The sequence below is a fragment of the Saccoglossus kowalevskii genome, chromosome 8 (genome assembly GCF_978046115.1).
Source record: "Saccoglossus kowalevskii chromosome 8, keSacKowa6.1, whole genome shotgun sequence".
NCBI classification, from domain to species: Eukaryota; Metazoa; Hemichordata; class Enteropneusta; family Harrimaniidae; genus Saccoglossus; species Saccoglossus kowalevskii.
This window is the reverse complement of record NC_140648.1, coordinates 4,544,240-4,557,781: the sequence shown is the minus strand read 5'-3', so window position 1 is coordinate 4,557,781 and position 13,542 is coordinate 4,544,240. Positions and strand designations below refer to the sequence as shown.

At 36.2% G+C, this 13,542-nt stretch overlaps 1 protein-coding gene across 1 annotated transcript; it reads left to right on the top strand.

Moving 5' to 3' along the window:
- Positions 1-3,710: 3,710 nt before the first annotated feature.
- LOC144349477 (uncharacterized) lies at positions 3,711-13,315 on the top strand. The gene is made up of 4 exons (XM_078008044.2): positions 3,711-4,047; positions 11,038-11,176; positions 12,180-12,300; positions 12,619-13,315. The coding sequence occupies exons 1-4, from the start codon at positions 3,819-3,821 to the stop codon at positions 13,048-13,050; spliced, it is 921 nt and encodes a 306-aa protein (XP_077864170.1). The 5' UTR covers positions 3,711-3,818; the 3' UTR covers positions 13,051-13,315.
- The last annotated feature ends 227 nt before the right edge of the window (positions 13,316-13,542 follow it).

Genomic DNA, 13,542 nt, shown 5'->3' with positions numbered 1-13,542 from the left:
AAAGTACCCCAGACTACAACAGGAAAGTAAGTAATTACTGAAACTGATTAAATTCACAATGCTGTTAAAAGTGTTACAATTCAGAAAAGGGATGTGGGAAATGAAAAGAAAGGAAAGTGGTGGGGGGTGGGGGGTGAACAAATATAAAGCAACCGGGAAAACAAAAATACTGAAGCAGACTGAAAATCTGCTGCCACTAGGTGGCGCTATATACTGGTGGCTACGACACAGACAATTGAACATGCAAATTTATATATGTGCAGCAATTTATACTGAAAAATCCATCCATAAATACTTTTCTGGGTTCTGCGCATGCTCTAGGTCCATGCCCTGAATTTTACCTCATTTGACGCATATATTTACACTCAAACCAAACCATTTTCGCGTCTTGGATGTTTTTTTCTGTTATTTTTGTCCATGATTGGATAGAAGAAAAAAAACGAATTACAAATACTCCAAGATTTGTTTGACTTAATTGTTACAATATGCTAGAACAAAGAATAACTGAATCACACACACACAAATTGTTTGGCAGAAAGGAGGTTGCCCGTGTAAACAAGATCTGCATAATGATCAACTGATGAATATTCATGATCTAACCCAACAAATCATTGAAAAGCCCAAAACCCAATTATCCCAGAAACCCAATATGCAGCGTTTCTGACAGACCAGCCGTTGTATGAGCTCAGAGATCCAACTAGGCCTATCTGGTTTCTTAGCACAGTCAAATTTGGTCAGCGTTACATCTTTGGTATCACGTTACCTCGTAGTAAAATCCTCAGCGCATTCAACGAAACCTTAGAAAAAAACTCCCGTGTATTGGAGGCACAGTCAAATTAATTCGAAATTTAAGATTAGTTTTTCAAACAAGTACCTTGGCAACTAATATTTGTCTGTTATTTGAGATTCACAGCGTGAAAACAGAATGATCCACATTATCGAACATTATAATACATCTTTGTACTTACAGAAAATACATTTGATTTCACATCGGTGGTTTTTAATCAAATTAATTCCAGAGCACCTCTAGCAAAAATTCAATTAAATCTGTGTTTTAGATGTCAGAAATGGGCTAATAATAACTAGATAATCAATATGCAAGTTTTTCAACATTAAACTAATCATGTCTGTGGATGAACCAAATGAATTATGCAAATTAAGCAAGTATTGTGCATAGACTTGGGTCTGTTTATTGTTCCAGGGCGCGCGTGTACCAAGTTGTGTTGTGTCATTATGTTGTGTACTTCGCTATGAGTCCCATGTCGAACAGGACGCGGCGCGACGACCACCGCCCTTTAATATGCACAGATAACTAATAAGGTCTACGCAATGTCACAGACCATCCATGTACCAAGTTTTATTGAAATGGAATACTAGTACATTTGTACTTGTGATATCAGTGTGAAAGCTGAAAATTGGCTAATGCAATTGGCTAATTATATGCAAATTAGGTAATTAATATCCACAGATATTAACCTAAAATATATCAAGTCTATGTAATCTAAATACTCTCGCTACATTAAAAGTTGCCAAGCTGTGTTATTCAATATTCGCTGTCGGTATTCACTAAATCTGGTTCATTGGTACATATGAATTAAAAGTAAATGTACAACTGTGTAGTTAGTTATTATTTCATCCAACCCAAACTACTCCATACGCAGCAAAAGCACTGTTTTCAAGTGACGATATATTATTTTATATATCAGCATGTAATTTTGATTACAAATATTAATAAACAAGTAATCTATATTGCTCTAATCCACCATGGGACCACCGCTTGTACCTGGTGGCGCCATCGCTGAGACCAGCGCGTCGTATCTGGTGGCGCCTTCCACGGGTTTAGTGGGTCTGGTGGCGCCCTGGCCATGTCATCTGTAAGTCGGCGATTAAAATAATAACTCCTTTGCCGCGTTCAACAAAAATATTGTCAATTTGGATTCGTATATGTGATTATTATGTAGTTCAATTGCTGTGTTCGTTGTACAGCGCGTTCGAAGTTCGTGTAAACAAACAATATTTTTAAACATGTGTATGCGTCGCATAGGACCACATAGAACGCGGGACCGACTTCCCTCAAGCTATCCAGGGAAACAATTTGTTAACTATCATAGCACAGAGGGTGCCGATAAAGCTCAAACTGCACATGTATATGTATTCATATGATGGTAGTACACATGGTAACGTATATATATAATTATATGATAAATATCATGATAGTCGGCCCTGATTCTAATTAGATATTTCAAATATGTGGATGACATCCCGGACGAGCGTCGCGCTTGTTTTTCATAAAACAACAATTATAGTTATCCGGTAACATATAACACGTCGATATGTGTATCGCATGCATCATTCGTCACCTCATTAGTAACATATTAGGTTACTATAGTTCAGGTCACTTTAATAATGTATGACATCACAGTCATCCAATGATTTACAGAAAATGAAAACTGCATATTAATGTAGAATATGCTTCCAGGTCCTTGACTACATTGTACATTGTTAGCACATTAGACGACTCGCAGCATGATGCCATAACCATACGCATATCACATGTACCAGAGTAGAAGTTACGTCATGATGAATTGTTCACATTGTTCACCGAGAACTATCCAATTACGTAGTAGGTTACATGTGACCCGGGACATGTAACACTACAGAAATCTTCGCACGTCCTGTGTATTTGCCAGACTCTGATAGTGTTCATGTCTAAAGTCACTGTTCGATTCATCATCACCGCCACCAGCACCTTACTATCGTATCGGCTATATATGATATCCCCTGCTGGACACCGCCATGCATAGTGGTTATAAGCGTCGTGTACTTACTGGCTTGTTGCCATTCAGTGCGCTGGCCGGAGATGTCTTGATTCAGGCGGTGTCAGTTACTTTGCCGATGGCTCACCAGCGAACCCTGTGACCAATTAATTGAACACGACAGCATGTACCTTGGAAAAAACACTTGTTGGCAACGTGCTGTATCTAACGGGAACGTAAAGCATAATTAAGAGGAAGATTTAAATGCCATAGAGTTTACGTTGGAATATTGACACTGACATTGGAGAGTATTCTCTTTACTTCATCTGGTATGTAAGGATTTTTGAAAATGCTTCGGGAGTGATGATGACGTGATTGTTGGTCCAAAGTCGTAAATATAAAACGCGGTTGTCATCGTGATTATAATAGTTATATTCTTTGGGTCGGGACATGTGAATCATAGTCATATTGTGGCCGATCTTGGCTTCACACAACGTGGTGGGGATTCCTGTCAATGTACACAGCAAAGTCTCGTGTGGCGGTCTTTCAAGGTCTCCGCTAAAATAGTCTGCAGACCATGACAACACGGTTGCCAGAATGCATTGTAAGTTGTCTGTAAGTGTATCAGACATTCATTTTGATGTTAATAAAAAAATCGGCTTTCACGAAGATTGCTAGAAAGGCTAATTTGATTACACGGTTCGGACCTGTTTAATCGCATTAGTAAAAGTAGACGACATTGTAGTTATGATTACAATTTAACCTTTTAGTGGCCCTCGATAAATTAACTCTAACAATATAGACTGATTGATCGCTTCGCATAATTACTATAGCGTTATCTTTGGCGTTGTTATGTGCAATTTCACTTGTTCCTAACAGGGGCTGTGACGGAGATTGCGCACTGAGTGTCTGAAGTTGCGTGGTAATTGTATCTCGAAATAAACACCGGGACTATCCAGGCGAAATAACGTAAATGATCTCAGTATAAAACATATACAGCTATCGATAGCTGTCGACGTGAAATGACACCTGGTGTTTGATCACCGTCTTTTCATATTAAATATGCCGGCGTGGCAATGTACCGGGACAGGGGATACCTACAACAACATCAACGGACGTTGTTATGTGTTCATCCTCGTATTCACATGTATACTCTGTAACACCTTGGTGAACTCTTCGAATTGGTCTCCACGTGTGTTCCCTAGCCCACTGATCAATGGATGGAAATGTGGACGTAGAAGAAACGTCTCTCTCGTGTGTGACCCAGATCATATAATAAGCCAAGATTCAGGTACGTTAATTGTTTATTTTAACATTGACGATCAGTGGCGGATCTAGAGGGGGGCCAAGGGGGCCATGGCCCCCTTCAAACGCATGAAAATGCATCTCGATTACGCATAGCATCGTCCAAATCGCACGGTCTCGTGTATTCGACCTATAGGCCTGGACCCCCCCCCCCCCAATACATTTTGCTGGACCCCACTGTTGACGATATACACCCTATTACGTTATGGCATTGTATTGTGTCATTATTGTATAGTCAAATGTCAAATAAATATAGACTGTGTAAAATAATAGTCTGTGAGTAACTTATACTAATAACAATAATAATTTTATTGACAAAATCGGAAGGAATAAAATAAAGTACACAAAATGCAGTTTAAAACGCAAAACAAAATGACAATTAAAGTACAATGAAATCAACATGCTAGAAAAACGAGTATAACACTACACAACCAACTTTACGGGAATGTACTTCCCACCATACTTAGTGAAAATATGTTACGTAACGAGGCAGCATAGTGTTGAAATAAGAAATTAGACAGTTCTGAATCACTGAAACAGACCGTCGGGATATATTTGTAGGACAATGGTAGCATCGTGATGGGATGGAAACACTATCCGCTATATAGGAAAACGGTTATTATAACGAATATCGGACACCCTGTTTAATCATAGACAATCAATCAATCTATTCTCAACTTCGAATATTCGAAATAAATAATGTACACATAGAATGCGGCATACATCACACCACCTGGTGATTGAAACGACTGACGAATCACGTGTATGGGATACCCACCTGTGAATTACATAACGAATATAGATAGCAATTATATTCTATACAATGTTATTGTTTGAATGTTTTATCTCAAGTAGTTGACTTTTCAGATAGACTCAAGGGGTAGTTTTTGTAACTTAGTTATGGCCTTGTTATGATGCGGATTACACCATACTTGACACATAGAATGACAGTTAAGGTAGCGAGACTATTATTTGTGTTGAAAATTTAAGATTTTCACATTTATTTATTAATTGATGAATTGCACTATGAACTTTTATATATATAGTCAACATAACATAGAATGTCATGTAAGTTGGTGAACCTGAGTTCATTTGATTTTTACTAGTACTTCAACATTGGTTGTGTTCGTCCTCAGACTACTAATTAGTAGTCTGGGGTTCGTCAGAAGGACGTACGTTACAATGGAGAGTTTCTGGGAAAACCGCCCACAGTAACATAGTAAAACAAGCCGTGTTTCCGTTCCTGTGACACATATAGCCTAGTATCAGTTTGACGTATTGGGATATTTATTGTAGTTCGTTGACAGGCGTAGTTCATATGCGTTATGTGGTCAATTTAGCTTCGATTCAATATTAAAGCGTACTTTTAATGTATTTTACACGCATTGTGTACGTCGCAATGACGACTGCCGCCCTTTAAGGTGGCGAGAAGGGTTTGTTGGAATGAACAATATATGAACTAGACATTAATACGTATAGGATGTCACAAACTGTCTTTACAAAAGTTGCTTGTCAGTTGTTGGTTCCAAATACCAAACCCGCCTCTATGTTTATGTTCCGCCGGGTTTCCATCCTATACTTCCCGAATAACTGATAAGGCCACACATCATACAGTGAGTTACGATCATGTTTGTAACCCTATAGACCTATAGTAATCTCCTGTTGTAAACATAGTTACTATGTGTTTATACAAATATGTGAGATGGTGAGTGGATAAACTTAATTCACGTCCCACCGTAACGTCTTCGCCTTTAAAGTTTCGCCCTAGATTACACGTGTATAGTTATTTGTTTGTGTTTTAGACTATTGAGGAAAATATTTATCCTTATTTGGACTTTGAATATTTGTTAATCGGTTCACATTGGAGCATAATTCAAAGGCATTATCAAATGAATTTCGCGCATCAAATCAGGACGAGAGCCTATCTTTGAAACTTGAATGCAAGAGACGTATTTCATATTCATATTTCATATTCATAACCATATTACACTCGTCATAATAGTTCCAAAAGTATACATACAAGTATCGCCCTGGGTGCAAATTTAGGTTCAATCCCCACTGCAGTATCCATAGTTACTATTCGAATTTTCAATTCAGTATTTCTTGGATAAATATCTAAGAGAATCCTGAGAATCTGAGAATACCTGGGATTAAAAAGAAAAGTGCTGTGAAATGTTCGATTGGCATTTATTGTCTAAATTTATCCAGCGGCAGATACACGTTTTATTCCACTCCTCCTTGACTATAATTGCTGTAAGGTGTAAGGGTGTATCTTGTTTTTTTTACCAGATCAGTGATTAAATCCTTTAATTATAGGAAGTACATTTTTATTAAATCCCGAGATTTACCGGCGATGCGCCCCATTAAACGTTAGTTGTGTTGGCATTGTAATTCTAACACGGTGTAAGACATAAAAACTCAACCCCTAGGGAAAGTAACTTAATCCACTGAATTGGCAAGTATTCCGTAAGACGCACGATGAAAGTTTATTAGACAAAGTATCTTGTATTCAAGGTACACAAGGTCAGTCATTTGCTACGTTGTGTAGTCACTCGTTACAGTGATATATGACATGGTTGTCAGTGTGTCTTGTAAGGTTGATTGATTTCACTGCTTTTTACAATATACTTAATTTCCTTGGGGTCCACGTTGAATCATAACGTCTTATATGTAAGATGCGTGCTTCAATTGATGCGAGTGAAGAATTTCCTTTGGGAGAAAGCTCGAAACAAAAAGTTGAATATGGGTAATTCTTGACAATCAGATGTATTCGCCAAAGTATACATGATATAAATAGTCTGATGTAGAGTGTATAATTACCTTGAACATAGGGATTTGTGTATATCGTAAAAATGCCCAGAATCTAGTGAATAATCTATACAGAATTAGTTATATCGTCACAATTTCCCAGAAGCTACTAGAGAATCGTGCATGTATATCATCAAATTACACAGAAACTATAGAATCGGGTATATCATCAAATTACACAGAAACTATAGAATCGTGTATATCATCAAATTACACAGAAACTATAGAATCGGGTATATCATCAAATTACACAGAAACTATAGAATCGTGTATATCATCAAATTACACAGAAACTATAGAATCGTGTATATCATCAAATTACACAGAAACTATAGAATCGTGTATATCATCAAATTACACAGAAACTATAGAATCGTGTATATCATCAAATTACACAGAAACTATAGAATCGTGTATATCATCAAATTACACAGAAACTATAGAATCGTGTATATCATCAAATTACACAGAAACTGTAGAATCGTGTATATCATCAAATTACACAGAAACTGTAGAATCGTGTATATCATCAAATTACACAGAAACTGTAGAATCGTGTATATCATCAAATTACACAGAAACTGTAGAATCGTGTATATCATCAAATTACACAGAAACTATAGAATCGGGTATATCCTAAAAAATAACCCAGAAGCTAGAGCATCGTATATATCGCCACAATTACCCGGAATACCCAATTCTCTGATTCAATGTAATTTTGACGATATTCACGATTCTATAGATTCAGGGTAATTTGACGGTATACCCAATTTTCTCGCTTCTGGGTTATTTTGATGATATACCCGATTCTATAGTTTTTGTGTAATTGACGATATGCCCGTCTAAATTCTGGGTAATCTGGATCAAGTATATTGTAAAAATACCCAGAATTAACTTAAGGGAATCACGAATATCGTCAAACTTCTCAGAATAAAGCGAGAATCAAGTACATAGCTTGATGATATCTGTATTTCCCCTTCAAGTTTATTGAGATTACTAGTATGTCATGATGCCTGTTCTATATCGAGCTTATTGAATAGATAGGAGTTATCAGCAGTTGTTTAAACGTGATAAAGTCTTTAAAATGACTATCTCGTCCATTGAAAAAGAATTTCCTCACGAAACACAAAATCGACACCACCTACTACTGTCGGTGGTTGTACTGGTGACATTGCTGTGTCAGATATGTGGCAACGTCATTACAAGTCCATACTTACTAAGACAGGTGCGGATTTTAATATTGAAATTCCCACCTCTGATTTTACTACAGATATGTTAGTTTCCCCGAAAGAAATTTCGAATATGATAAAAGAGTTAAAATCAGGAGCTTCTCCAGGTATTGATGGTGTTAGTAAATATGCACCCCCCCCCTAGGGTTTATGTTTTGCTATCCCTTTGTTTTTCTGCAATTTTGATCCATGGTTTTGTACCTAATCAGCTTATGTCTACTGTTTTAGTCCCCATTCCAAAAGATCCTGGAGGCGATATCTGTGACCAGTCTAATTATCGTCCGGTTGCTGTTGCAACTGTGTCATCTAAATTGTTAGAGAAAGTTTGGCTCAATATATGTATTGATTGCCTTTCTACTAGTAATTATCAGTTTGGGTTTAAGCCAGATCATGGTACTGACATGTCTATTTTCGTTTTAAAAGAAGTTTTGTTATATTATAAGAGATTGAATACACCTGTTTTTGTTACGTTTATGGATGCCTCAAAAGCATTTGATTATGTTCGTCGTGATATTCTTTTTGAAAAGTTATTACTTAGGTGTGTTCAGACTTAATTAATGAAAGTTTTAATTGTTTGGTACAAGCACCAAACATTTGTTGTTAGATGGAATAATTGTTTTTCTGTTTTTTTTTTAATTCGACAAACGGTGTGAAACAGGGTGGGATCTCTTCACCTTTTTACAGTTTAACTTGATAACCTCAGTAATGAACTATCCTCCCTTCCATATTGTAGTATTCAGTACAGGAGCGTATGGTCAACAATTACTAGTTGATACTTGCGGACGGTATGGCAAACTTAACTCTATCTTTTTTAATGAGAAAAAAACCGTATGTATGATAATTCAGCCTCGTTTTCGAAGGTTAAGGAATGTGTCAATTTATTTAAGTGGTAGACTACTTTATTACGTCACTGTATATAAATATCTGGGACACTTGATCACTCGTGACCTTAATGACAATGTTGACATTCAGGCCAAATCTCGTCTCTTTTATGTGAGAGGCAACGCGATGATTATTCGCGATTTTTCGCGATTTTAAATTTGCGTCTTTAGCTGTTAAATGTCCTTTATTTTCTGTATTTTGTGATATTCCATATTGTGCATTTTTGTGGTCTAATTTTACACTTTGTAGTTTTAACTCTTAACTTTAACTAGTTTTAATAATAATAATAATAATAATAATAATAATAATAATAATAATAATATAGTACATGTTTGATTGTCTATATGTTTTCATTAATAGTTCTGTCAGCGGGACTCGATAATTATATTTATCTGGATATTTGTCAATAATTCTTTGATATTTGAACATCTGAAAATGAAATCACTCACACGCGTAGTGTTAATTGTACATGTAATGATATTTGCGCGGAATATAAAATATAAATTGTATATATTGAAGAATATGGCGAATGACAAAGTTAACTGTTAAAGTTACATTTAATAACTTCTATACCGAAATGATCACGTTAGTATAGACTATAGTATTTCTGAACTGGGACATTGTACGATCCCCGTGGTCTACAAACGAGTGATAATTTACACTGTTGATGCCAAGTAAGTCAATAATATAGCAATGATGTCATAGACTAGTTGAGTATTTGTGTCAAATTATATCAAAATATTGTGTCGACCGAAACTATTGGAAATATTACATCATATTTTGTATGTTGAGTTGGAAGTCATAAATCATGGCGCGACTAACATTCCTAAGACATTTGAATTCTACTTTCTATCGGTCACAGTGTTGGCAACGTACAGACCATAGTAACCCTTTTTATAGATGCATTACGTTCTAATGATAAATACCTAAACACGACAGGGGTGTCCATACACCTGTTTATCAATGAACCGGAATGACACCATCTTTGAACCATGGATAGCTGTTTAATACTCACAGAGTCTCCTGCTCACTGCAATAAATCATTTGGAAGGGTTATAAATTGAAAACATAAATAACAGTTGGTTGGAAATAAGATATTGATAAATGTGTCGTAGTTACAAACTAGCGGTCCGGATTTCCAATTGAGCGACGACGTTACTATAATTTACCATGACATCGGCGATTGTAAGTTATGTGACTTGAATGAAGTTTGCGATTAAGCACATTATATCATGAACTGTAGAAATATAGGGAGACATTCTTTAATAAAATGAGTTTCCTGAGTTTAAAAACAAAAATTACCAATACATTATTTTACTTACTTATTTATTTATTTTTTATTTGTAATTGAGCGTAGACCATATTGCTCTAATATTTTTACTATGTTTTAAGTCAGTGTCGTGCCAATAAATTAATATACACCAGTATAAACTACTTCATGATTCCTATTGGATATATGTCAATGAGTAGAACAAAAAACGAACCAATCAACTGCTTAACCATATAACATAACAAATAAATATAAGCTTCAAATGCAAGCAAAACATTTTTGAACATAATATACTTTACTTTTACTGCAAATATTTGACAACAACCATATTATAATTACTGAAGTGTGATGACCGGACAATATATATTCATAATTTCGCCCCTTGATAACTATATATAATTAATATTAATGACACTTCTCAAGCGGAAGTGGTATGCTACAGACGTCTAGGTCGGACACGTGATCATCTGCTAAAAGCGGTGTTGATTTCAGCAAAGACATTAGAAAAGACGTCTTTGATTTCAGTGCCAACAGAAGTTTGTTTTCACGCAGCTTGATACTAGTCATACAATGACAGGAACAACCAGCATTGAGGGCGCGATTTCTTTCTAGGATTGTCATTTCGATAAAGTAAATAAATAAGGATATTTATCTTAGAAGTAGACAATCTGTTGAGGACGGTGTTGTGCACACATTTCAGCGTAAGCGTAATGTTCACTCTATTAACGGATTGTATATAATTTACCGTATTCAATAATTAATCTATGTATTTGTATTCTCTCCACAGCTGATAAAATAGATGATGCTTTGATGATTGCCCACAATACAACGCCGTGCATCTGTAGTAACACCTTACGTTGTTCTGGATGGGGTGGTTTTCGTATTGGAGTAGTGCTCGTACGAGCTTTACCAAAATCCTATCTCAGGTTAGTCGTGTGATGGCGTTCTTTCAAATACGATCCAAAGGCCGAAACAAGGTTTTATCATCCCAGGAATATTTGAAAAAAATGATGCGATGACGTGTTTTTATTTATTTATTTATTTGATTGGAATTAAAATTACTTAATGGTACAGCAACAACATGTGTGTTATGGTTTAAATAAATGCTGCTTTCAAATGCATGCAATAAAAATCCTGTAAACCAGAAAACAAACATTTTTTTATTCTATCGTATGTGGCGCACTTAACCGGTACGCAAAATTACAGGGAAAAAAATGCCGCGTGAGCATGTTTCAAAGAGAAGCAAGACCTTTTTTGGCCTTACCGGGGAAATGAGCAATGTTTAACAAGTTGTAGAAAATTGAATTTTAAAGATGGGTGCAGTTATGAATTTCTGCTAAACTATTCCTCGAACCAGGGTTATAGCAACAGCTTGAGGGTCATTAGTCAAAGCATCATCGTGATTCGAATTTTGAAAACTATACTACATATTAAAGCCGTAATACTGATAAATATCTGAGCATGTTTAAATAATTATATTTATTTCGATGGGAACAAGAAAATGCAATTTGTTGTGAAATAAAAGCAACATAGAAGCATTCATTCGATCGTAGACCGTACACCCAAGGTCTATGGTTCTATCATTAAATAACGTCAAACGCAAAAAAAAAAAAATGCCTAACATAATGTCAAACGCAAATGCGCATGCGTAACAGGTCATTCAAACAACACGGATCCCTGTCGAACCAATAATGCTATGGCAGTTTTATTTTACTGTGCACGTTCAAACAAAATTATTTAAATATACTAAATTCGCCACGTGAATTCATTGAAATGACCTACCAAAACAAGGTTTAGTGTTGCAGTAGATGTTTTCAAATATCAGATCGAGAAAATGGTTGGCATTTGCCAGGCTTGTTGTGAAATTATTTGCAGATAGCATTGTGTATTTATGTTTCATAATATTCTTCTGTTAATTATTATCATCAGGTCTTTTGATTCCGATGAGAAGGCGATGAATAGTTTCACCAAATCAGTTCGACGTGACTGGTTTCGCGACATCGGATGTGATGACAATGTTCTTGTTCTCATTGTTCAGCAAAACAGCCAGGTGTGTGCAAAAATAATGAATTCATAAACGCTTTAATCTAATTTGCATAATATTTGCATGATACAATTTTCACCAATTGCAGCTCAACACTAAAATTATCCAAGTGATGTTCGATGTTTAAACTTATTTGACGCGGACGTCCATCTCTTATTCAGACTACTATTCGGACATCGTTGCTGTGACTTTGAACACGTCAAATAACTGTTTTGTATTACTAAAAATCACAGAAATAAGTTTTAGCAGTAGAGCATAAGGTGGTTGCAAATCGTCGTACATTTATACTTTATAATTCAAATGTGTTTATTGTATACTCTACAGGTTGTCATGTCAACTGGGATAGCGGCGAGGTACGAACTGACAATGAGTGAATCTGGTGGTATCTGTATCAGCACTCGATTTCATTTCTTACAAGGGGAATACGAACTCGGTGTCATGCACATTATTCACAAACTCGTACAGGACATTAACGACCCCATTACGTCAGTCGTAGAGAGTGCAATTGTCTTTGGCATATTTGCAACTATTGTTTTCGCGTTGCTGGGGATACTAGCTTTTTGCTATAGCATTGGCCGTCTTGGAGGGCAAAATGTGATGAAATTCCCCCTCGGCGCTCCCATGGGATTTCGTCGTAGTATTGGATACTCGAATTCCGGTAGTACACATGTGGACCAGCAACCGAACGTACGCGTCGGGAATCCCCATGGCAGGCAGGGAAGACGAACAACTATATTTGGTCTTAATTTTATATGAAAACTTACTACACAGTAATGACATATATGGAATATGATTGTATATACGATATATGACGGATATAAGTATAAAATGTGACCGGCACGAACGATGTCGCATTGTCCGGTCGCGTTCAAAGAAGGTGCGTCACGGGACGCGGTGGTAACCCATCAACTTTATCATACATATCAATGTACACAGATGTATAATTAATAACAGTCGATATATGAATAAAATGGTCACAAGTGAAAATACAAAGAGGTAATTAATTGTAGAAACAACTGCATTCGGTGTCTTGTTTCATTATTGTCCGATACTCAACAAACCCAATTATTGGGCACGAGTAAGATTCAGTAGCCCCTTGACATGAATTAATTCAGATACAAGACTACAAGAATTGTCAAACAATTTGTATAATACATTGTGTATGTTATAATTTGTATGCATATCAAACCCCACCTAAAACTAAACTTCGAGCTACACGTAGTGTATAGCCACTCATGATCGAAGCAT

What these genes read in the sequence shown, in the direction of transcription:
- LOC144349477 (XM_078008044.2), top strand. Translation starts at nt 3,819, where the DNA reads ATGCCGGCGTGGCAATGTACCGGGACAGGGGATACCTACAACAACATC. An exon ending in TTACCAAAATCCTATCTCAG is followed by an intron (nt 11,177 to 12,179) that starts GTTAGTCGTGTG and finishes TATTATCATCAG; the next exon opens with GTCTTTTGATTCCGATGAGA. An exon ending in TTGTTCAGCAAAACAGCCAG is followed by an intron (nt 12,301 to 12,618) that starts GTGTGTGCAAAA and finishes TATACTCTACAG; the next exon opens with GTTGTCATGTCAACTGGGAT.